Source organism: Cupressus sempervirens, chromosome 8, assembly GCF_028749045.1.
Source record: "Cupressus sempervirens isolate cs-2001-9-10 chromosome 8, ASM2874904v1, whole genome shotgun sequence".
In the NCBI taxonomy this organism is placed as follows: domain Eukaryota; kingdom Viridiplantae; phylum Streptophyta; class Pinopsida; order Cupressales; family Cupressaceae; genus Cupressus; species Cupressus sempervirens.
Window position 1 is genome coordinate 428,250,919 of NC_143125.1, and position 27,120 is coordinate 428,278,038.

At 35.5% G+C, this 27,120-nt stretch overlaps 1 protein-coding gene and 1 long non-coding RNA gene across 2 annotated transcripts in view; both read right to left on the bottom strand.

The window, feature by feature from the left end:
- MKK3 (mitogen-activated protein kinase kinase 3) overlaps positions 1-27,120 on the bottom strand; it is a 137,927-nt gene that overhangs the window by 41,852 nt on the left and 68,955 nt on the right. The window contains exon 6 of the mRNA XM_089797986.1: positions 23,647-23,760. Within this exon, the coding sequence (XP_089654112.1) occupies positions 23,647-23,760 (114 nt within the window). The remainder of the gene's footprint in view (positions 1-23,646; positions 23,761-27,120) is intronic.
- Positions 9,014-11,101, bottom strand: LOC149543062 (uncharacterized). The gene is made up of 3 exons (XR_016355210.1): positions 10,661-11,101; positions 9,319-10,569; positions 9,014-9,161 (listed from the first exon to the last, which is right to left on the bottom strand). It is a non-coding gene; the product is annotated as an uncharacterized LOC149543062 (long non-coding RNA).

Here is a 27,120-nt window from a genome sequence, read left to right on the forward strand (position 1 = left end):
GCGCCGCAAATGCGTAATTACAGAATTCACAAGCACAAAATGTTAACCCACATGGGCACCTTCATTACAGTAATTTGCAAGACAAGTTGTGAACTATCATTTAGAGCTGTCCTAGACAATGTTCGGGTCTTTCTTAAATAGGCAATTTTATACAACCCTGGAAGGTTCTAGACATTGACACTTAATATCTAAGGCTATTTAATAATTAAATAATAATTTGGCCACTAAAAATATAATAACTCCCAAAATACTCATCAGTTAAATATGTCGTTTGAAATAAGAGTCATACCTATTATTTCTCCATGTGACCAAATGCACTTTCCAAAAATAGAAAGGGTTCATCTCAATCAACAACCCACTTACCACAAATAGTAAGTGCACAAAACTAAGCCCAAACAAAGTCCAATTTGAGCCAAACGAAGACCAACCTATAGCTTACTGAATTGTGGAGAAGACAAGACCCTTCCAAGCCAAGCCACTACCTCAAAAGACCCTCTATCCACAATAATTAGCCTATAAGGATCACAATAATAGGCTAATCCCTAAAACTCCAAAGCTGGCAAAAATGGGAACATTACAATTTCCATACACCTAGTTGGGCTTCCTCACCGCGAGGTTGGCTTGGAGTCAGTGCTAGGTGAGTTGCGTTGGGTAAGAAGAGTTCCTACTCTGCTCCATCCAACTATAGATAGTTCCCATGACCACTATTAGTTAAGGCAATGAAGTTGGTAGACAAATATAGAGTGTGGTTCAGCTAGTTCCCAACTTTCTCCTACATTGAGATGCAAGGGTTTTCTTTCGAGCCATATAGACTTCCAAACTATCCCACAAATAAGATGGTATTGTTGGAAGTCACTAGGCAACTGACTACCAATGAGAAGATTCAGAAAAGGAAGAAGAAATTAGGACTTGGATTCACAATTACCATAGGGGAGTTAGATGAAATATGGCCATGTATATAGGTAGCTGTAAAGTCAGTAGAAGAGTTACACTTTTCTTAATTGGCTTTGTACCCAACAAGAATATATTATGATCATTATAAGAATGTCAAAGTGGTAGCTAGGTGAAATACCAAATAGGTTGCACCTTGAAGATTTTTGGGTAAATGTTGCAAATAAATACAAGATTGGGGAAAAAATAATTCCTCAACATGATCAGGGCATGAAATATCACTTAGGTGCTAGACCAAGCAGAAGAAGATAAAAGCATGATCGAGCCTGGTTATGAGAAAAAGAGAAAATTATCCAGCTATATGATTGGTCCAGGAGAGAAATATTAGACCTTGATTCAATATCAGGATTAGTCTTGAAATTTACAAAATGGTAGATTGACATCAAGTCAACAAACTAAGGGTGAATAAAGAGTGTCTGGCTTATAACTTGATGGGACATTAGGGGTCACAGGGAAACAAATACGGACAGCCATCAAGAATCAAAACTGAGGAAGGAGAAATTCCATCATAAAATTTCAAGTGAGAACAAGAAAAGGGTATTCTAAGAAACATAGCCGAGGAAGATGTTCGACGTGCATAACAAGGAACCTCTATAGAAGAGGCAAAGACCAATGATAAAACTAGCATTGGCCAACAGGACCTTGATCTTGCAGAAAATTGATCATTTTACAAGAGAAGAGGTTGGAGAGAGTGGGAGAAGGATGTCACAATGAGACTGATGTAATGTCCCCATTTTTGTGAGCACTAGAATTGTGGGATTGTCTATCATTTGACCCTTGTGGGCTAATCAAATGGATAGAGGGTCTCAATTGGCAGCACCAGAGGCCATTTTTCTGCTCTAGAGGTCAAGGATGTTTAGGTTTTCTCTTTATTCGATTCAAATTGGCATACTATATATGTAAGTTACTATTTCCGGAAAGTCTTAAGTTATTATTTTTAGCAAGACACTTGAACAACTTGGGAGTAGTGTTGAGATTTAATATCGTTAACTAGAGTAGTTATTCAAAGACTTATTATCTATAGTAAGTTATTGTTGAAAAGTTGCTATATTTGGCAAGGGCACCTGGGGTCTGGGGTCATGGCATGCATAGTGATTAACTCATTCCTCAATTGACTCAGTTTGGGGACTTACTAAAGTCAATTATACTCAAGTTGCTACTTTTAGCAATGCACTTGGAATTGGTATTGGCAGAGTTCATCAAGTGACAAATTGGAATGAGTTATTGGCTCAAGCCCAAGGTATTAATTATTAACAAATAATCATTTATTAATAATTAATGGTTGAAGTTATAACATACAATTATTATTTGCCAATAGTGGCAAGTTGTGATGGTTAAGTTGTTGAGTTGTTATCCTTGCCATCAAGGTTCGAATTTAATGGGGATGAGGTCCCTTGTTTGTGGCCTCACTAGTTCATAGCTCCAAGTCAAAGCATTTACCCCTCTTTTTAAAAAAAAAAAACTACAATTATTATTTAAGTGGGAGGCCAATTGACACATTAAAGTGCACATCACTGAATGTTATTTGACTTTTTTATTAAAGAGGTTATTTAATGATCATAAAGTCAAATTATAAAGTACATATAAGGGAAATATGAGTTTATTAAAATATACTTTATGTTATTTTGTTGTGCACCAAATGGGAAAAAAATTATATATTATATTTCAAATACATTAAAAGAAAGTGAACAAAAATAAAATATGTTACAAGACATGAAAGTAGTATTCAAGAAGCTACTGGCTTATCGGGTTTGAAAGTTATAAATGCATTCATAGCAATGTGAAAATCATTCTATTGACACTTTCTTTTGATGATTTTGGGTGAAGAAACTTGAGCAAGGGTTTGAAGTTTTCAGACTTGAAGAACTGGGAATTCTTCTAAGTATTTGCACTTTGAATTGGTTGTTCTCTACCAGTAAATTGTGTCAGCAATAATCACATCTTGAGATTATGAATGTTTTTAATTTGGTGATCAAATTGCAAAGAGAATTTGGAGTTTCATCTTTGATACAGTTTGCCAGTCAGGGGAGTTTTATTTTAATGCAAATAGCAACTATATGAAGAGTTGCACTTGGAATTAAAGGTCACCACATTTTGTCCCCAATTTCGACATCACAAAATTAAGGCAACCCTACATAATTTTCTCATGGATTGATAGGTGTATCATTTGATTTTTGATTTCTGATGTAATGTCCCCTTTTTGGGACATTTGAAACATGAAAGTCAAATTCATGAAATATATATATCTTAGTTATTGATGCGGCCTCTGGAGCCTAGAGGTGGAGGCGGATGCGAACGGATGCAGGATGCATTTGGAAGTGATGTGGATGCCGACAAGATACGTTTATCGAGTGCTAACTTATGTAATATATATATAGACAATTATTGTTGTTCAGAACTTAGCTACAGACCAAATCACTACCTAGAACTCTGTGCCAGACTCAGTCGCTGCCCAAAATTCAGCTACAGGCCTCGTACGGGCCTCAATCAGCTTGTACGACACCCTTCATGAGTATTTCAGACTTATATGGAACTTGTGTAGCAGTCCCTAAAATAGGCAGCTCCATTTGTGGCAGTACGACCCTCCAACAGGTATGTTTATAGCAAAGGAAGCCTTTGAATGTGTAAAGTCCTACTCCAACCTTGGATGACTCTAAACTCCCAACGTTGCCCAGATTGGTATGGCCATCTAGTAGACAATTTGTAACAGCAGTTAGCACTCAATAAACTCCCAATAGATAGACAATTATATATTGCCCTGTGAGAGCAATGTTGGGCATTTTGTGAGCCAGCACATAGACAATTATATATATAATGTTTAACAATATTATATATATAATAATATTTAGCAATATTATATATATATTTATATATACAAACGCATCCGCATCCCTCCACAAAAACAAATCACGCTTCCTACATCTGCTTCCCACATCCGTTTCCAAATCTACATCTGAATCACTAACTTAGATATGTGTGTGTATTTGTGCATGTGTGTGTGTGTGTGTGTGTGTGTGTGTGTGTGTGCATTGTGTTTATCTGGTTGTCTTTTATTATTTTATGTTTGTGTATTTAAATTGGGTTTTTGTAAGGCATAGTGGGTCTCTATTATTTCGTAGTGGCTTTTTTCATTAATTTTCTTTTTTCTTTTTATTTTACTATTTTAATTTATTTATTTTTATAGTCTTAGGGCACTGGGCTTCCTTGGCATCTTTCCATTTATTTTTAGTTTTGTTTTTAGTTTTGTTGGCATTTTTATGTATGTGTAAATACATATTCTCCCCCACTTTTTGAATGAGGTTATTTACGAAGTTTCCGATTTGAGTATGGGGACGAATTTGGGTTCAAGGTTCGGGTTTCGGCAAAAAAAAATCCCATTTGGGTTTGTGGATGGGTTCGTGAATGTGTGTGTTATACAAGAGAAACATGCATAGTTGCAAAACAAAGGCATTTCACAGTATGAATAATTGTTTCTTGATCATTGATCAATTCCAAATGTCAATGATAAACATTAAATACTCGCTCATAAATCTATCTTCGTGATTGTAAAGAAAATCATAAATCAAATTACTAAATTGCAAAACATAGACTAGTTCATCAAATAATAAAGTTTGAAACATAATGATAGATGACAAGTGTTTAGTAGTTTATCAATGATCATAGTATCAAATGCCCTTCAAGGGTCAAATGAATCATTAAAAAATGAGGTATCAATGGCTACATCCGCGGCTGTAACCATATCTAGATCCTCATCATTGGAACCCAAACTAGTTCCACTAGTCCAAGATGCTGCTATATCATCATCATCCTCAACATGAGAGATTAGATGAGTGAAATGTTTTTTATTAGGTTCCTTTTAGAGTTACATAGAAAAGAAAATTTTAAAAATACACTCTTTAAAGTTATTTTATTTCACATTTTGGACCCTAGTGCCTCGGGTCCTCTCAAGTTCACTGTGGGTTCGTTGTGGGTTCACCCGGGTTTTCTCCAGCAAGGACCTGGGCAAACCCACAGTCCAAAATAAGGACCTTGCCCAAACCCATAGCAAACGCGGACCCAGGCAGACTCGGACCCAGACCCGAATCTGGGCAGCATAGAACAAATCCGGCTTCTTAGGTTATTTATAGTATTATTTGGTTATTTGAATTTATTAGTTATTTTTGGGTAGTGTTTTTAGTTTCCTTTGTTATTATTTTATTTAATTTTTTCCTCCTTTTTAGGCTTATTGTTGACTTTTTGTTTTCTTTGACTTCCTTGAGTTCTTCCTCCTCATACCTACCTATTCTCTCCCCCCACCTTTTATATGTAACTAATCTACAACAATAGATCATTTTTGATCTTTCAACTCTCTTCTCATCTTGATGATGGATCACAAAGTGTGACTCAAAAGGTTGATGCAAAAAACTTTTATACAATCGAATCCAGAAACTATATAATCAATATTAAAATTGGCTTGTAAGAGCTTAATATAGATTTCAAAAGGGTAAATTTAATATAAAAAAGTGAGTTAATAAGAGATAAAATAACAAGAAGACAAGGAGACAGGGTAGGGGAAGCTGAAGAGTCATGGCATTGGCTTTACAAGAATGAGAACTGATTTTATTTGGGCTATGCCTGGATATTGATTTGGGTTCAGCTCAGCTTCAACCAACTTTGATGATGAAAACCCTCTAGCCGTAGACAATGGATGCAAACCCATTCTCTGTGGAGACGTCAAGCCAAGTGTCTCACATGCGCTTAATCTGTCATTTTTGTGTTTACACTTGGAGCTGAATGTTATTTATTGAGAGATTTTGCTTGTGATATCCATTTTGGAAAACATATTGTAGTTGGTATTCTTACTTATAATGTTGAAAGTAAATGGAATACAAATTTAAGACTGTTATTCACTGATAAGTCACTGGTTAAATCTGAAGATTTTGCATGAATTTATCTGTTATAATTCTGAAAGTTATTTGGTGAGGTATTTGGCTTAATATCCTAGGTGGAATACTACAGTGGTACCAGAGCTAAAAGTCTTTCCATCCTGTGAAGTTTATCCAGAAAAAAATTACAAAAAATTTTATTACAAGGGTCAACATTGAAGAAAACATTTTTAATATTGAATTCAAGAACAAGTTATGCTGAAATACATGTGAATATGAAAATTTTGTAGAGGAATAATTTTTAGCAATGAAATAAAATAGGTATCGTGGGTTTGTTTTGGAAAGAAGAAATGCACATAGCTGTTGGAAGATTTCCTTATTACAAAACCCAACTGAATTGAGAACAATTGTTACAATAAAGACTAAGAGCGTTTGGAGGATATAGTTTTCTTTTGGGGAGTGATTCCAACACTTGTCATTACTGCATTAAAGGCTATACTTGAAGAAAATAATGCTTCTACCATGTGCCTCTTGGTTACAAAAATAATCTATGTTCTATCCAAATATGGGTGTTTAAATCACAACTGCTTCCATCCAATTAGCTGGTGTTGACGCCAATCGTTAACATTGGTCTCTGTAAGAGGCTGAAAAGCCATTTATCATGTTAATTAGTTTGTGTGAGATTCTGAGTGGACAACTCCTCCTGGGTGGTGTCTGTGTGCATTTCTTGGAATTTGAAGCTAGCCAAGCATGTCCTAATAGAGACCAAGATAGGTGACGAATGAATTCATGCCTAGGTTGGGTAGACGGATGCAGCAAGAAGTTCATGGATTATTGAAGGACCATTTTTCTTTAAGGTGCAAAAATAAATGTCAGCAACTATAGTTTCTGGCTAGGGAAATAAATAAATAATCGATTCATTCTTTGGTGTTTCAAAAGTGCAGGGTCCAATTCATACTCGAGAGCTTGGGCTAAGTTGTGCACTTTTTAATAGTTCAGCGGCTATCTGATATAACATCTAGATTTTTTTCAAAGCTTGGGGAAGGAATTATTGTGTCTAAAATTAGAGAAGTTCCTAGGCTTTAAAGACATAATTGCAGTATTCGTAAATTTGTGAGAGGGAATCGTCTTGAAATCATCAGCCGACATGGGCACGTAAATACTGATATTGTCGTTTGAACTTTGATTGGATTTAAACAGGGAAGAAGTTTGCATAGATGTGTTAGCTAAATAGGGAACATGTTATATAGAGTTCATGAGATCTTGTGAAATAGAGGAATATATAGCTCTCGTTATGAATAATATAGTGATTTGTAGGGAAACCATCGTAATTGACTCAATGTGGGAAGAAGACCTGCATTAAAATTTTCTACAGTTGCCTAATTCGGACTAGCTGGTGTCGTTTTGCGGTGATTCTTGGTGGTTATTGACAAAGAATTTTGCAGAGTACACACACAATTTTTTCATAACTACTACTGGAAACAACCTCTCAGTGGGAATCTGTTTTTAATAGCACAACATTTTGTCCCTTCTCCTAATGAATTTGAATTGGAGACAAGAGATTGATTAAAGTTTAAATACTAAAAACTCAAAAGCTAAGAATTTTTCTGAGAACTAGAGGTGGAGCAATGGTCGGGCTAGCCTTTGTTAAACAAACAAAGAAGCTATGTTCCCCCAAGTTTCCGGTACGAGGACGGCGGGGGACGGCGGGACGGGTTTCCGGGACGGCAAATTTTTTTGGCAATTTTGGGGACGGGGGGGGAACGGGGACGGCTATATATATAGGAAAATTTTAAAATATAGTTTATACATTGAAATTTGTAAATATACATGTCATTCATATGAAACTAAGCACAAAGCATGTCATTTAAACATTATAGAACCATAACATACAACATTTGAATGCCATCTATGAAATAATATCCGATTTTAGTATTTTACTATTTAGTATTTTAGTATCCAATTCTCAAAATGCTTATCAATACAATATCAAAGAACACTGAACAATGAACATCAAGTTATTAACGATTGTCAATATCATAAGACTCATAATGATAAGCATGATAAATCATAAATCTGAAAATCAAAATCAAAATATGCCCAAAGCTATAGGCTACCATAAAGTAATAAGTATCATATAATCAATGTATCATAATCATGTTCATGTTCAACATAAAAAGCAAAACATAGAAAATGAAGCAGACTGCTACTCCTATTCTGCCTCTACTAATCCATGGCATCAAAATCAAAATCCTCCTCACTGTCATCCTCCACAGGAAGCGTAGTCTCATCTAATGGAACCCCAACCAGTCTTGGTGCTATGTCATCCTCATCTATCTGGGCCACATCCTCAGTCTCAACATCCCATCGCAAAGCTGGTGTCTGCCTATACTCTGGAGTCTGGCGATCGGCAAGTCGAAGAGCATGATGCACTGTCACTAGCTTCTCCGCTCTTTTAGAGGTAAGTCTATTCCTCTTGATAGAGTGGATATATGAATATGTGGACCAGTTCCTCTCTGCAGCTGAAGAACTAGCAACCTGTGAAAGGAGGCGACCGACAAGTATCTTTAACTCAGGTGTATCTCTCTTATGCCAAGTCCACCATCCAATAGGATCCCTCTGTGCCAAAACAACTCTATCCAACCTTGCTTGTGGCTTACCCAAGTTTGGGCCACGAAGGTTGGTGAAGTCAAGGAACTATGCACGAAGAGTAGAGGCATCTTGAGCTGAATACATCTTATCAATTGCTTTTGTGAAGCCATCCAAAACCTCAGGATCATCACATGGGAGGCCCCTTCCACCCAACTGTGCATACCATTTGGGATTTAGAGCAAATGCTGCCATATGAAGCGGGGTATTCATTATGTTCCACCTCCGCGTCACGATAGGCCTAATATGCTCCTCATAAAAGCCCAATGTAGGATCCTTTGCCGCAACAATTCTCTTCATCTTACCCAACATGCTGTCAATAGTCTCATAGATCTCTCCTAAACTAGGAGCATCAGTATCAGCGTATCTAATGACATCAACAATGGGTGCTATGATAGAGCAAATGTATCTGCAAGATCAAAATGCCAACAACAAAAAAAATCAGAATTAGAATTTTAAGAATTTTAAGATTATTAGTAGGAAAATCAGCAAGCAAAAGACTAATAGTAAATTTAAAAACCAACAACTTACTTCATTGTGGACCACCAACTCTCATCAAGGCTCCTTTGCCTCACCGTTTTTCTTTCAGTGGACTTAGAATGAGACCATCGTCTCCACTCTGGATTCACCACCATCAATTGAAGGGCCTCATACACCTCAATCATCCTCTCCATCAAGATGAAATATGTGCAATACCTATAGCAACAATTAAAAATTTAAAATTTAAACTTAAACATTAATGATTAAAATTTAAAACAAAAAGCATCACATGTAAGTAAACTTATAAATAATTTTTTTAAATAACTTAAAGTTAAAACAAACTAAAAGTAAACTATAATTATAATTGACATACCTTGTCTCGGCTGGTTTGAGGAACTCCTTAGAGAAGGACCTGAATAGAGCAAGTGAAGTGTGGTGGTTGCAAATAAACATTTGCACTTCTCTAGCTTCTAGCACCGCTTGCTTCACCCATTCAATCTTCCCTATGTCCTTCAATGCATTGTTCAAGGAATGAACACAACAAGGGGTCCAAAATATGTGCCTATAAGTACCCTCTATCATCAAACCTGTTGATTTGCACACAGGTGCAAAATCTGTGATAACCTGTACAACATTAGATGGCCCATTCTCCTCTATGGCATCTCACAAAATGGTGAACTGAAAATCTGCATCCTTCTTCTTTCTTGAGCAATCTATGGCTCTCAAAAAATAAGAGCCAGCAGGGGATGTGACAATGATATTGATGAGTGGCCGATGTCTAACATCGGTCCACCCATCCATCACAATAGAGCAGCCTGTCCTAACCCAAGTGCGTCTCATATCCTCAAATAATAAAGCAACCTTTGAGTACTCTTCATCTAGGATAGTGATTAGTAGCTTATGCTCACCGGGGGGCACAAATGAGGAATTCATGCTCATAATATCTTTCACCATTTGTTTATAATAAGTGGAACGGGCTGCATTATATGGGATACCATTAGCAACAAAGAATCTACCAATGGATGCCTCACACTTCTCCTTTGCCTGTGCATTAAACATACTTTCCACCGAGCCCTTCTCACTACTACTTATCTTTCTCGTCCCTCTAGATCCACTAGGGCTGCCACTAGTACCAATGGCGGATGAAATATGCCTAGATGATTGTGAGGGAATGGATGGTGATGTCACTGTCAAATTTTGCCCCTCCATTTCAGCCTCTAAGTGCAATCTTTGACATTCTAATTTTTGTTCATCGGTTAGGTTAGGACAAGCTTTGACTCCTTGGCATGTAACACCTAAAAAATGTGACTTCACTCTTGTATAGCTGCCCCTAAAATCATCAAGACAAACATGACAATCCCACACCCTAGTCCCTCCCGAATTCTTTTTATCTTTTGGCCTAGGTGTGACATATTGGAGAAGAGGTTTTTTCCTATTGAAAGGACCCTATGCAAAATTCTTCATAATGTTGAAAGGGCATTTAAACAAATCAGCTTTAGGATTGGGTTTTTGCCTAGTGTCACTACTAACAACATCAACCTCTACATTTTCTTCTTCACTACTACTACTTGTACTCCCACTGCTGCTCATTGTGTTTAAATATGCAATTGAATAGATATATGAGCTGAAACAATGAAAAAATTTAAAAAAATCAGACTTTGCAAACTACAAATTTATTAAAAAAATGATAGATGAAAGCACAATGAGTTTTATACTTGGTGGACAAAATAGAAGATCAAACCCTTGGTCAAGCTCTTGGAAGCAAAACTATTACCTCCTCTACTTGCAAAATGAAAACTTCAGCCGGCTGCAACATAAAATGAAAACCAAAGAATAGTTAAAACAATTTAAATGTGTTGAGTTATATACATTTTAGGGTTTTTGGAGGAGTGGGGCCCACTAGCCGACCAAAAAAGACACAACAAATGTTTTTTTTATGTTTTGAGCTTGCAAAAAAGGGGGACGGCTGACCGTACCCGATACGGTCGAGGGACGGTTAGACGTCCCCTTTCCGTACGGCCGTCCCCCTTTTGTCCCCCCCACGTCCCCAAGTTTCGGGGACGTCCCCTGCAAAAAAAGGGAATTTGGGGACGGCTGGGGGACGTCCCATACCCGTCCCCCCGTCCCCAGGACGTCCCCGTCCTCGAAACGGGGGGTTTTAGGCCGGGTACACGTCCCCGGGGAACACAGCAAAGAAACAATCTGAGTGTTGACCTGAATCGTATCACATCAAAGAAGAGGGAAGGAGCGGGTATTCCATGCTGCATTAAGAAAGGACATCATATGATGTTATCTTTTGTAGTGACTTGGGTGTTTGTGGGTTACAAGTCATCAGTTAGTGTGTGTGATTCTTTTGAACGACAGAGCAGATTGGACGACACAGCAGCAGCTTGGAGGAGACATTCTTTTTACGGTCCGCTAATTGGGTTGCTGTAACATTAATCTGAGTATTATTGACACCAATGAATAAATTTTCACTAGGCATATCTTTCATCAGGCATCTTTATTGGAGTTCATTGTATTAATAGAACAAGGACTATAGTGTTGATTGTCATGAAACGAATTCTTTGGTGAGCCATGGATATTAGATTGTGTGGTTGGCAAAACCAGACAAAACCGTCTAAGTTTTGACTATTTACTTGAAGGTCATGTTTAATATAGGTTAGTTTCACTTGATAAGAAGACACATTTTTCACTTGTTCATATGATGTTCTTATGTGATGAACGAAGTAATTCAGACTATGTATTTGATGATTGAATAATATTTGCAGTTGGTTAGTTGTTTGAATATCTTTATTTATAATTATCTTATTGTACTCTAAGTCATTCTGCAAGAAACCGCGAACTAAAACTTCTACATACAACAATATTACAACTACAGTAATATCAGGAAAAAAAAAGGAAACACAAACCTGTGGCATTTGCGTGATCAAAACTCAGTGGTAAGGAAACTGAACATTGAACCACTAACAGTAAACTACAACTAGTGAATGCAGAGTTACAAATTAAGGGGATTGGGTCATTTCAGTGCTCATTTTCTAGTACCAAAACAAGCAAGCAAACAGAGGAACTACCCAAAATTAATTACATATAGCTTGTTTTGCTTTGGTTGAAAAGAAGAATCGTCTGAATTGCTATAATCAAAAAATCGTGCAAATTGGACAAGGCAAAAATAGTTTTCAGAACAAGGGTTCTTTTAGTAACAACATAAGACAATGGATAATCTGAAGAATATGGTGTTCTCAAAATGTTCTCAACAGAGTTTAATGACACATTCAAAGTGAAGACCCCTAATAGGATCGCTCTTAATTTGTTCTAAAATTCTGCTTTTAGGGTTTGAATCATACTTAGGGATGATAATTTGTAGTCTTTCAAGCTAGGAGAATGTCAGTTCTCAATAATTATCACATTTCATCATAGTTGGAAACAATACATACTCAAGCTTTAATTCTTTAATCCTCCCCAAACCACTTCACTAACACAGATGGTAGAATTAATGTTGGTTGAGTATGAAAATAGTCTACTTGAAGCTCCCTCATGAACAAAGCTTGTTTTGAGAATATTTGCCTCAATGTGAATGAATTACTCCTTCCTCTATGCAAACTCCCTATCCCCTTGGTTGTGTTAATGAGTTCTCAAAATGTTCTCAAAAGAGTTTAATGCCACATTCAAAGTGAAGACTCCTAATAGGCTCGCTCTTAATTTGTTCTAAAATTTTGTTTTTAGGGTTTGAATCATACTTAGGGATGGTAATTTGTAGTCTTTCAAGTTAGGAGAATGTCAATTCTCAATAATTATCACATTTCATCATAGTTGGAAACAATATATACTCAAGCTTTAATTCTTTAATCCTCCCCAAACCACTTCCCTAACATGGATGGTAGAATTAATGTTGCTTGAGTAAGAAAATAGTCTACTTGAAGCTCCGTCATGAACAAAGCTTGTTTTGAGAATATTTGCCTCAATGTGAATGAATTACTCCTTCCTCTATGCAAACTCCCTATCCCCTTGGTTGTGTTAATGAGTGATTAAAGAATTTACTTAGTACATATTACTATTTTAATATCACAAATATATGTTAGATATAATGCTTCTAAATAAGCATCCAAGTACATGGTATGTTTAGTGATTAACATGTTTAAGCCTCGATACCTTACTTTCTCCTAGACTCAACCCTAGGGAGAGCATGGATTTTCTTGTTGTAGGACGCTTGACACCAGTGCATTCTCTAGATTTACTCTACCTCTCCATTCAAAACACCAACTCTCATTTCTCAGGCTATTGCAAGAGATTAGAGACTGGATAGTATGTTATTACTTATGCATTACGAATATAAATGTAGACATAACCAATTGATATACCTCTAAATATCCATATATATAACTATGATCTTAGTTGTCCATACTAGACTCATTTATAGAAACCTATTTTATATATATATATATATATATATATAAAATATTATAGAAACATATTATATATATATATATATATATATATATATATATATAAAATTCCAAATACATTTGTCACTATCATATATACACTTTTAATATAATGGGGGAGATGTTATACTAGCTTATATATACTTATATATATAATATGCCAAGAGTCATCCTTCTCGAGGCACCTATTTTAATTTAAATCCTCTGACTTTTTTTGTGTGGGTTAGGATTTGAATTAAAATAGGTGCCTTAGTCATCCTTCTCAAGGCACCTATTTTAATTTAAATCCTCTGATTTTTTTTGTGTGGGTTAGGATTTGAATTAAAATAGGTGCCTCGAGAAGGATGACTCTCAAAATATTATATATAAGTATATATAAGCTAGTAGTAGTCGTCGTGCACCATGGAAAACATTTTTGAAAAACTTTAATCTAAGTATATACTTAGATTATATTAATATTAGCCTATCCATCATATGAATTATTATATTATTAATAGAAAAGTGACAACTACTTTTTTTTTTAATAATTATAATTAAATGTTATTTAGGCTAGGGTTATAATTATAATATACCATATAAATATACCCCCCTCTCTCTCTATTTGTCTATCCCCTACTGCTAGTCTCCCTCTCTATAAAAATAAAATAAAATAAAATGAATCTCTCTCTCTCTCTCTCTCTCTCTCTCTCTCTCTCTCACACACACACACACACGCGCGCGCGCGCGCACACACCCCTTTATACTCTCTCTAGATATATCACCCGCTCTCCCGTTCAAACCTCCTTCATCTCGCCATCCTATCCCTCTCTATCCCTCTCTACCCCCTACCTCTAATATTATTGAAAATCTCTCTCTCTCTCTCTCTCTCTCTCTCTCTCTCTCTCTCTCTCTCTCTCTCTCTCTCTCTCTCTGTATATATATATATGCCCCCTAATCTCTCTCTCCATCTCTTTTATCCCTTTTTATCCATTACCTCCCTTTATACATATAACCCTAATAACCCTTTTTCTACCCCTATCCCTAAGTTCTCTTTCTATTAAAAATATATTAGGATCCCTCATCTCTCTTTCTAGATATGCCCCCTAATCACGTTCTCTCTCGCTACCCCCTATCCAAGTCTTCCTCTATCTATTAAAAACATACTATGACTCTCTCTCTCTCTCTCTCTCTCTCTCTCTCTCTCCCCCCCCTTATTTCACCATCGTATCGCTATATCTAACCCTATCTCTAAGCTCATTCATTATTGAAAACATAATAGGGTCCCTTGTCTCTCTCTAGATATGCCCTCTAATAAACCTCTCTCTCCCCCATTATTTCACTATTATCCCTCTCTAGATATATTGTCTAATATCTATCTCCCTTTTTCTCCCTCCCTCCCTTACCCCTTCCCTCGCCTCTCTATGTATGACCCCTAATCACCCCCTCTTCTCTCTCTCTCTCTCTCTCTCTCTCTCTCTCTCTCTCTTTCTCTCTCATTATGCCCTCTAATAAACCTCTTACCCTCCCCTATAATTTCACTATTATCCCTCTCTCTCTAAATATGTTTTCTAATATCTACCTCCCTTTCTCTCCATCTCTTTTACCCCTGCCCCACTCTCTCTGAATCTCCCTCTCCCTGCCCTACCCCTCCCTCCCCTCTCTCTCTCTCTCTCTCTCTCTCTCTCTCTCTCTCTCTCTCATTTCACCATCATATCGCTCTTTCTAAACCTATCTCTAAGCTCTCGCTATTGAAAACATAATAAGGTCCCTTGTGTCTCTCTAGATATGCCTCTCTTTCTCTAGTTATGCCCTCTAATAAACCTCTCTCTACCCCATTATTTCAGTATTATCCCTCTCTCTCTAGATATGTTGTCTAATACCTATCTCCCTTTTTCTCCCTCTCTTTTTTACCCCTTCCCAACTCTCTCTCAATCACTCCCTCCCTCCCCTACCCCTTCCCTCGCCTATCTATATATGACCCCTGACCATCCCCCCCTCTCTCTCGTCATGCCCTCTAATAAACCTCTCTCACTCTCCCCCATTATTTCGCTATTATCTCCCTCTCTCTCTCTCTCTCTCTCTCTCTCTCTCTGTCCCCCTTATTTCACCATCATGATCGCTCTCTCTAACCCTATCTCTAAGCTCTATCTCTATTGAAAACATAATAGGGTGCCTTGTCACTCTCTAGAAATGCCCCTTAATCTCTCTCTCTCATTATGCCTTGTAATAAACCTCTCTCACTCTCCCCCATTATTTCACTATTGTCCCTCTCTCTCTAGATATGTTGTCTAATATCTATCTCCCTCTTTCTCCCTCTTTCTTTTACCCCTTTGCCACTCTCTCTCAATATCTCCCCCCTCCCCTACCCCTTCCCTTGCCTCTCTATATATGACCCCTAATCAGCCCCCCCCCCCCTCTCTCTCTCACTCTAGTTATGCCCTCTAATAAACCTCTCACACTCTCCCCCATTATTTTGCTATTATCTTGCTCTTTCTCTAGATATGTTGTCTAATATCTATATCCCTTTCTATCCCTCTCTCTTTTGTCCCTTCCCCACTCTCTCTCAGTCCCTCCCTCCATCCCCAACCTCTTCCCCCCGCTCCCCACCCCCCCTCTCTCTCTCCCCCCCCCCCTTATTTCACCATCACGAGCACTCCCTCTAACCTTATCTCTAAGCTCTCTCTCTCTATTGAAAACATAATAGGGTGCCTTGTCTCTCTCTAGATATGCCTCTCTCTCTCTCTCTCTCTCTCGTTATTCCCTCTAATAAACTTCCCCTTTATTTTACTATTATCCCTCTCTCTATATATATGTTGTCTAATGTCTATCTCCCTTTCTCTCGCTCTCTATTTTACCCCTTCCCTACTCTCTCTCTCTCTCTCTCCCCCCCCCCCCCCCCCCCTTATTTCACCACCGTATCGCTCTCTAACCATATCACTAAGATCTCTCTATTGAAAACATAATAGGGTCCCTTGTCTCTCTCTAGATGTGCACCCGTCCCTCCCTCCCCCTTTCTCTCTCTCTCTCTCTCTCTCTCTCTCTCTCTCTCTCTCTCTCTCTCTCTCTCTTCTACCCATATTTCCCTCTACTCCCTATTCTATGAGAAACATTATAAGGGTTTTTCTCTCTATTCCTCTACCCAATTCTCCCTCTATCCTCACTCTCTATTAAAAACATAATCTCTCTCTCTCTCTCTCACTCTCTCAGCTCACCCTTGTGTACCTTCTCTTTCTCTCTCTGTCAAAGTTAATTAAACATGAATTATAATATCTAATATATTAGATAAATAATGATTAATATTTTATTAGGATTATTAAGATTACAAGTGGAGTTATATTTAAATTTAGATTTCAACTTAAATTTAGTATTAGTGCCAAGTCTCAATTTTATTGGGTAACTTTCAATTTATTTAAGGTAATATTGTGATTTGAAACATGAACATTTATTGTTAGAGTTTAAGTCTCAATTAAGGGAGAAGTTGTGATTTGAGATATTAAGTCAAAAAGTACAACACAATTATATTTGAAAAAGAATTAAAAATACATATACACAATAGATTATAGTTTAATATTAAATTCAAAAATTTGATGATCCTTTTGTATATTTCATATTGAATTATTTTTCTCTAGGATGTATCATTCATGGTATTCCTATTACTTTCAAAGAACTCATTAACTATGATTAATAATAAAAAGCAAGAAATAGTTATCATTAGAAGACTAAATTGTTTCTATATTGTTATATTTTCTTTTTTAACTAAGTATAATGACATTTCTTATAGAAAAATATTAAAAATATATATAAAAACATCCTAATTATAATTCAAAAATATAAGATGCATCTATTTTTATTTTTTTTTAATACTAAACTACCTATATACACTTTTCTAACTTCTAGAATAGAAAATCTAGAAAAAAAAAAAATCTAAAAAAATTGAAAAATCAAATCCAAAAAAGCAAAATGCCACTTGGCATATTTAACATTGATTTTTATCTATTTTATATTTGAGAATCTTATTTGACAATTTATCTTCTTCTTTTTTAAAAAGAAGTTTCTTGAATGCCAAAAGACATTTTCTATTTTAAATTGAATTAAAAAAACACATATTGTAACTCGCATAAAAAAAAATCGATTTTGTTTCTTAATAGTTATGATTGCCAAATGGCATTACATATTTAAATATAGTTTTTATAATTTTTGTGAATGCCAAATGGCATTTGCTTTTTGAAATTGATTTTTAAAGATAAATTTCGTTTGTAACTCCCATTAAATTTCTTTTCTATTTCTATATGTTAATAATTGTGATTGCCAAATGGCATTACACATTTTATTAAAAACAAATTTCGTTTGTAACTCCCATTAAATTTTCTTTTCTATTTCTATTTGTTAACAATTATGAGTGTCAAATGGCATTACACATCTTAATTTGTTTTTAAACTATTTTAGGAATGCCAAATGAAATTTGCTATTTTATATTAATTTTTAAAATTAAATTTGTTTTGTAACTCCCATCAAATCTTTTTTCCTTACACGGATTATTCCTTGGAATATTCTTGTGATGGGATTTGCTTCTCCCATTGTATATGCCTCTCGGCATAAAGATTGTTTACATATTTACCTTTACTCATTTGACTATTAATTATATTATAATTGTCTTTTAATAATCAAGAAAAATATTGAAATTTGTACCTATAAATTCATTAAGCATTTTAACATACTTACATGGGCCCGCTTCTTATACCAAGATGTGAAAATTTTGTCTCCCTATAATTTTGGCTCTTTCCTTTCAACATAGCCTTTCTTGGTTTGACTTGTCCACAATCCAAGCATGGAAATGAATTTACTTATTTCTCCCTCCACCGTTATCTCTTTATTTATTATTGTTCCATTATCAATTATTCTCCTTGCATCACACTTCAAAAATATCTATATTGACATCTCCTCTTTTTAATGTTCACGTCTAAGAGGATATTGTCTTGCTTTATATTGTTTGATGCTGATTATTCCTACTCTCGTAAGTAATCTCTATCATGTACACTCTACATAATGTATTGTCAACCTATATTAGTATGTTATATGGGACATGTGAGTCACCGTATGTCGAATCAAGGCGACATTATATGAGAGTTGGTTAGTATTACGAACAAGTTGTTTATTTATTAAAACCATAAACTAAAATATAGGATCGTTGATTATTATGTAGGATTGTCAATTTAATACATTATATGGGTGAGGATATTAATATGAACTTGTTAATATTATTATATATTTCATTGATTATGCATTTATAAATACGGATGAGCATTATATATTGATAATCAAGTAATAAGTTTATGTTGGTATTCACAATAGTTAAAGATCATGTAAATATATTTTTTATATACATCCATTTTGGTTCGTGACATATAAATATTATAGCTAATGTCTTAACAATAATAATATCTTCTTATAATAGATTATCTACCATGTGTGTTTGAGTTACATTGTAGTCCTGATATATTATTATAATATTTTATCTTTAAAATCATTATCTAAGGGGTCATGACAATTCACCCTTCTCAAATTTGTTTGTCTTCAAGCAACCATATACTTTCTACAGGGCTTGCATGATAGTATGTTTTATCTTTCTTAGGTTGTTCTATTATGCTAGATAAACCAAATAGAATGAGAGTACAAACTTGAAAATATATGCATGAATGTATGAAGATACGAAGTAGACATGAAGCAAACACATTAATGCATGAGACATGAAGCATACACAATGAAGATGCAAAGTATACACATCAAAGACACATAGCATACACATTGATGGATGAAGAGATAGAGCATACAAAATGTATACACATTAATGCAAAGAGATAAAAATATATATATTAATGTGAAGAAAATGAAAACAATGGTGTACTTAGCATTTACTATTTATCCCTTGGATATTATCGTTCTATCTATACCGACTAGTTCCTATACTGAATGGAAGGATTGTTGTATTTGAGCATGAAACAATCTACTTGAGGCTCCCTCATGAACAAAGCTGACCAAATTACTCCTCTCTCCACTCACAACTTTGTATTCACTATAGGTCTTTAGGGGTAAGTAGTTAATAACACTTACAAACGGGCTTAGTGGTTGATATTTAATCTCAACATCAACTTAATTTATTTGCTAAGTTTAGCCCTAATTATTGCTTTCTTCATTAATTCCTTTATTTCATTGGCTAATAATTCATTCAATTTTAAATTACTTTTATGTATTTGCATGAATTTTCCACACAGGGTTGTAGGATTATGCTTTGATATCACTTGTAATGACCCCTAATTTGAATCATAGTTAGGGATGGTAATTTGTAGTGTTTCAAGCTAAGAGAATGTCAGTTCTCAATAATTCCCACATTTCATCAGAGTTAGAAACAATAAATACTTAAGCTTTACTTTGTTAATCCTCTCCAAACCACTAACCCTAAGATTGGTGAATTATGACTATTATTTAATTAAATACACTAAGGTTGCTATTTTTGTTGGTATTGTATATTGGCACTTTAGTGTCAAAGCTCGTTGGAACCAGGTCAAAAAGTTTTAAATCTTAGGCATATGAAACAATGACCTTGTGTGTCAAAATATCATGATATTGATGAAAAGATTATTTTTGGAGCCAAAGGGAGTTTAAAAACTTTATTATTCAAATATGTGCTTAAGTATAAAGCAAGGGACATTTTAAGTGAAAGAGTCTTCATGAAGCTAACTGTTGGAGTGATAAGGAAGATTTGCTTTTTTATTATAAAAGCAATGGCTTGTTGCAAAATGAAATCATCCTTGGATATCTTTTATTTGTATTTTTTGGAGAAATTGGTCTAAGAGTTTTGAGAAATCTGGTGCCGAAAGAATTGTAAATTTTTTCAGACTTTGCACTTTGAATTGGTTTCATTGTGCCAATGAATTGTGCTTGAATTTAAAGGTATCAATTAAGGAGGAATTCTGGAAATTAATTGTGACTAGATGTTGGGGGCTGAAGCAAAATTGTTGCAATTAGTTGAGGCAGCATTGGAGTTTATCAATGCAGAACGGGTCCTTTAAGAATATCATCATGTGAATTGGGGAAGGTTGTGATTCCTATCAGACAGCATTAATCATCTTTGGATCAGCATTATTCTCCAAGTGGTTAGAACTTCATTGTGTTGGGCAGGGCCACATTTGTTGGTCTATCATAAACGGCTGGGAATGAGCAAAGTTAATTGGCATCACAAATTGGGTGTTTGCATTTTGAAAATAAATTATGCAACATTAGTTTGGCATTGTAAATTTCTGCAACTTCATATAGAAAATAATAAGGGTGTGAGTATCGTAATTGCTTTGTAATTATCTTAAATTTCTATGCATTAGTTCCAATTCAAGTTTTCAAAAAACAAATTCTTCAGCATAGATTGAGAGTGATCCAGCAGGGCTCATTACAGGTTGAGTATATTATTGCTTTAGGTGTCAAACCTATGATTACCACTCCCTATCAACATCCTCGAAGGCATAAGAAAGAGATAAATAAGGCCATTGAGCTCCTTCATATTGGTCATATTAGGCCAAGCATAAGGCCATTTGCTCCATCATGGTCAAGAAAAAATATGGACCGTGATAAGTGCATCCACTATTGGGCTCTAAACAAAAAAGCTAGAAAAAGTATGGGTATCCAATAACCAAGATTGATGAACTAATTGATGAGTTGAATGTTGTAGTCTACTTTTCTAATATAGGCCTCAAATCGAGATACCATCAGATTAGAGTTTGTGAAGAGGATGTTCATATAGCGGACTTGAGGTATAATTATGGACACTGTGAATTTCTAGACATGTCATTAGTTTGACTAAAACTCCAACCACACTCTAGTCTAGTAAGAATCAAATGTTTAATGAGTAGCTAATTAAAGCTGTTCTAATTTTCTTTGATGACATTCATTTCCAGCAAGATCTTGGAGGAACATTTGAGACATTTGTTTTGGGAATTCTAGAGGCATGAGCTCTAGTTTCCAGAGAGTTCATCCAAATGTGAACTCAAGATTACTAGAATTTTGTACTTGGGTCATGTTATCAATGCTCAAAGGATTTGAGTTGAGTAGAAAAAGATTTAAACCATCTTCACTAAGCCTCCACCAAAAGCTTTGAGTGAGGTAAGAGTGTTATTTGGCCTTTGCAGCTATTATAGAAAACTTATTAGGGGTTTCTCTTAGTTGACAACATCCTTGACCGATTTAACAGAGAAAGAAGCCTTCACTTTGTCTATTTTATCACATCAAAAAAATTGATAAACTCAAAGAAGTGATGAGTTCCTCCCCAATGTTGGCCATTCCTGATTTAATCATTTCCTTTGTTCTAGAATGAGATGCATCTGGAGGAGGGAATGGATTTATTTTAATGCCAAAAAAGCATTTAATTTCTTTTCAGAGGTAAGCTTAATGGAATAGATACAAGAGTTCTCAATATATAACAAGAAAATGTTAGCTACCATGCATGCCTTGGCTAAGTTCAGATATAACTAGAGGGAAGATAGTTTGCAGTAGAAAAGACCATAATAGTTTGAAGCACTTCTTAACTTAGACAGATCTCAGTGAGAGACAACAAAAATGCATGAGCAAAATTTAATCTTATGATTTTGACATAGAATAATTGAAGTGTGAAAAGAATGTTGTGTTTTTTAGAGGAGGTGGTTACAACAATGAACAGTTTCATAATTGCTAGGGGCTGTTTCATCACATGATAGAAACTACAAAATGCCCAAGAATGCTTCAAAATACTCTTCCATTAAATTTCTTGAGACTTCTAAGTTTCTTAACATGACCATTCCAGCCTAAGCTACTTGCGTAAACACTTAAAAGAGGCAACAATTAAAGAATTTGAGCTGAACCATTTGAATTCTATGAGTGTTCATAGATTCTAAAAGACTTCTCATATTAAAAAGAACAAAGCTGAGTACATAGGAGATCATTTTTAGAGATATTAGGAACTGAGAAGAATTAATTCCAGACTGGTTCTGTCTCTATGAGGCCTAGTATTTTATTCACCTTTTAAGATAAACTATTTTCCTCAAAATTGTTGGATTTTTCACCCAGTACTCAGATTCTCTAAGGTAAATCCTTTGCATCTTTTTGTGGTGTTAGTTTCTCTAGATTTCCTTGAGTTTTCGGTTTATTGCTGTTAGTTGAAGATAATGGAAAGTGAGTGATTCTCCTCAGTATATTAGAATGTGCGGTTCATGTTTCATTAAGAAGTTAATTTGCAGATCAGACTTAGTGCGAACCATCCCATCTTTTGGAATTGTACCACAAAAAACCTAGATACCTTAATTAATTAATAATCAGTAATCTGTAGACCTTTGTCAGAAACATGCTTCCATGAATCCATACAGATGTGACCATGGAGGTTTGATTGTAGGCATAAAGTAACTGCTTGACTCACTGATGAAATTATATTATTATGAATTTATGCGCAATGAATTAATCAGTCTATTTGTAAATATTGGATGGGGACATGCACTTGCACACAGAGAACCAACAGTCATTGTGGAGTGGTCGATTGGACAGGTATTCTCCGCCATCCTATCAGCATGTGCTGAAGTCTCACTTAAACTGATAAATAATACAGAAAAAAATCACAACCGTATTTGGATTTTATTTGTATCCATTTGGATGGGCATTACACCATTAAAGGGTGGATTAGCCTAATAAAAGAGGCTTTTGGTTCACCAATGACACTGATAGCCATATCTTAGAAGAATGCATAAACAATTGTAGAACAACTATGCCTATTCTATTATGCCAAACCATTTGACTAGCAAAAGACAAGCCTGTTTGATACATTCCTGCTCGTCATAGTGGGATGACAAGATGAACCATTCCCATTGATAGTTTAAGGTGTCATTGAATATTTAATCATGGTACTTCAACAAGGTTAGCTTTTCACAACAGCAAGGAAAGCTGTAGATTCATCAAGTGAAAAAGAAGGCTTTTATAGAATCATCTATTCTAAAAAGGACTTAAGAATCTTAAAGTAATTTGCATCCAGATATACATCTGCATGATTTCCAACTTATCTTGCACAAAAATATATAAAGGAAAGCTAGAATAACCCAATTGAGATACCCCAATAACCAATAAAAAACAATATGTTAAAAAGTGTAAAACTTCCAGAACAGGTTTTCCAATAAACAGAAAACGAAGGACATAAGTTTATTGTCAGCTAACAAAAATCATATAAAACTTTCAAAATTCAAGGTATATTTGAATCTTAAAAAATGAACCTCTTCTGCTGTCGGCCTGTCTTCCGCATTCTTCTTTAAGCAAACATCAACAAAGGAACAGAATTCCTCTGAAAAGTGATCTCGTGAAGGTGAAGGAGATGGATCATATATGACCTGCCAACAATTATACAAGCACATAAAAACATTTTTAATAATTAACAACCAAATAGGATAACTATTTAAATATGATAGAACTACAAGAAATATTGATTGGTTAAGTGGTCAAACAGATAAAACTATCAACTGATATTTTTACATATAGAGATAAAAAGTTGCAATAAATATCCATAAAGGAAACTACTAGTAAATCATAATACAAATGTCAGCTTAAACAAAAGCATAAGATTATTTGTAAGGATTCCACAAATCAAAAACTAGTTGAAAGAACCAAAAGGCCTAATAGCTAAGATTACCAGGTCTACTAGTACTCATCAAAACCAAGTATTAACATTTTTATGGAACCATACAAGGTATTCAAGCAGCAATATTGTGAAAAAAAAAAACAGATAAAAATCTCATAGAAAGGTCAAGACCCGCACTTCACTGACCACCAGATTAACCACCCATTCCCATGCTCACAACAGCATTCATGAGATCAGCAGATTGCCTCAAAGCAGGTCACTGAATTGGCAGCCCAGGTCCCTCTCTGCCAGTTGGAGTAGGAAGCACACTTTGCTGAGGTTCTTGAAGTGTATCACAGATACTGGAAACATCAACAATCATGTCATTGACCCTTTGTTCAATGATAGCCTTTACAATTGTTGGTTAGGCCCCCAAACATACAGAAGTTGGATGGAAACTGACATTAGCAACAAGCAAAGCAAGATAGCAACCCACAAAATGCTCCAGGTTGAAGCAATAATAACAACCATTTATGCAATTACCATTCGCCTGATAAACCACTCACAACTTGTGACTCTTCTATAATTTACAGAACATTCTAAAAATGTGAAAAATCATATTCAATGTTAAGTAATTTAAATCAGTGAACGAAATTAGAATCCACGTCCTCAATTGGACCGAAGTACAGTCTCATAATACTACATTTAAAAATGAAAATCCTAAAAGTTGGTATAATGTAATAACCCTCAAACAGTTATAGCTTTTAATCAGACATCAATTTCTTTCACAATTCAATGGTTTGACATTTCGTCAAACACTTGGCAAGCATTTTCCCACACCAGCTATTGCTACTGAATATATAAGTAAATTGCTCTAGTCTGAACTAATCAACAATTTATGTATTTCCAGATAGCAATCATTTACAATTAATTCCAATGCCTTCGCAAAAATCTACTAGCTAAGTTATGATACCAGTTTAGCGATGAACAACAAAACAATTTCTTCTACCATTCATTGTTTTCTCAAAAGCAATTGCAAATTACATTTCATTTATTAAAATAGAGAACATGGAACCTGGAAATGATATGCACAATAAACTTTCAGCTTTACCACAGATCACAGCCCTGGAATTATATGCCACAACGGTCAAACATGGCACCTGTTATTATGTTGAGATTGTAACACCCGAAATGCAAAATTCTGCCTAGCTGAATCTTCCCAACTCCACGTGCAGCTACAGCAGTCTCCACCAAATCACTCCAGCACCTTCAAAATTGAACGCAAGCCCTATAATCTTGATCGCAGACCCCAAAAACTGAAATGCAGGCCCCCAAAAACTAGAACACAGGCCCTCCAAATTATATTGCTCGGCCTCAACACTAGATCGCAGGCTTTCAAGCTTGGTCGCAGCCCAATCAACTCCCACACAATCTGATTTTTTTGCATTACCAGGCCACCCAGATATGCCAGGAAAATAATGGTGGCTATGCACTGATATTTTCAGTACTGAAGCTGAAGAATTAAAGCACTCAGCTTTGCCAAAATTCTCTAATAGGAATGCCCACAATTACAAATATCAATACACCCAACTCCAACTACCAACAATGCCTCCTCCTTTACAAACTAAATTGCAAAACCACTCAGCTAATTTAGTCTTCTAGCAACAGAAAGTAACAAAAAGAAGACTCACCAATTCAATTCTATCAAACTCAGATTTAAATCTGCTATACATCAGCAGCAGATGAAATACAACACTCAGAAATCCTTCACAAGAACAATTAAAAGCAAACAGACAATCGGATGATGAATTCTCATAATGGGAGCCATATTTACTCCATTGTGCACCTTAGCTTCAACTATACACATTTCACTTAAATACCTTTTTGCATTATACTCAGGCACATAATATAATTTATTACTTTCCTTTTGGCTCCCCAAAACAACCTTTTCAACCATATCATGACATTCTAACACACGAGGTCATTGTTTCTTGTGCCCAAGATTTAAAACTTTCCAACTCGATTCCAACGAGCTATGACACTAAGGTGACCAACAAACACAGCAACCTCAACATATTTAGTTGAATAATAATAATAATTCACCCACCTTATGAAAATGACTGAAGAAGCATTGAAATCGAAATCTTACAACACCGAAGTGATCCTAATGAAGAAAAACAATGAATGCAGGGTGACCTACTAAAAATAGATACTCCCTTCAAGATTTTTGGAGCCCAAACGAGAAGCTAAAAATAAAAATTGAGAGCATCACTATGTTGGAAACTTCTTGACAAGCAAGTGACTGAGAGGGGGGGTGAATCAGGAACCACTTAAACTTTTCACACTTAGAATACTTTTGATATACTTCTTTGGATTATCTAATCTACTTTCATGCATGAACAAAAAACAATAAAGAAATCAACACCATTGATACTTTGACACAATATTTGGTAACCCAAAAACCCTCTAAGGAGAAGGTAAAACTAGGGTGGGGATGACACCCACAATGCTTCACTACTGCAATAATAAAATTGGCCTGTTAGGGTTTACAATTGATCACTTATGGTGATCTACTCTGTTAGGAGTATGAAGTACTGTTAGGTCTACCTGGTGAAAGGATTTTTCAATACAATGAAGTATGTACTCTATTAAGAGATTCAACAAAGGACTGTTAGGTCCACCTGGTTAGAGGATTTGGCTGATGCACCTATTAGGACGAATCAACAAGTTGATCTCTTCTTTGCAACTCTGTTTGCTGTTGTCGATCCTTTGAATAATATGATCACCTAACTGTGATAGATAAGTCTCTGCTTTTCCCTTTATACTACTTTGTATCCTGCTTACTCAATCTGCTCCATATTCGCTTCTTGCCTTCAAATATTCATTTATATCACATGTTACATCTCATTCCATCTTAGACAAATGAATATGCCTTCCTTACCCATCAATCAATAACTTCATACCAAGTCGGCTCATACAAGAGATAACTTCATAAAAATCAAATTATACCTTCAAGTCGGCCAAATGTTGATGCTCAAGCAACATTGTTGCATTTTGATGTTTTGTTGATGCTTGGGCAATGCAATGAACTTAGGTGATAATATGTCACTCAGGTAGCACTGGATGATAAAGT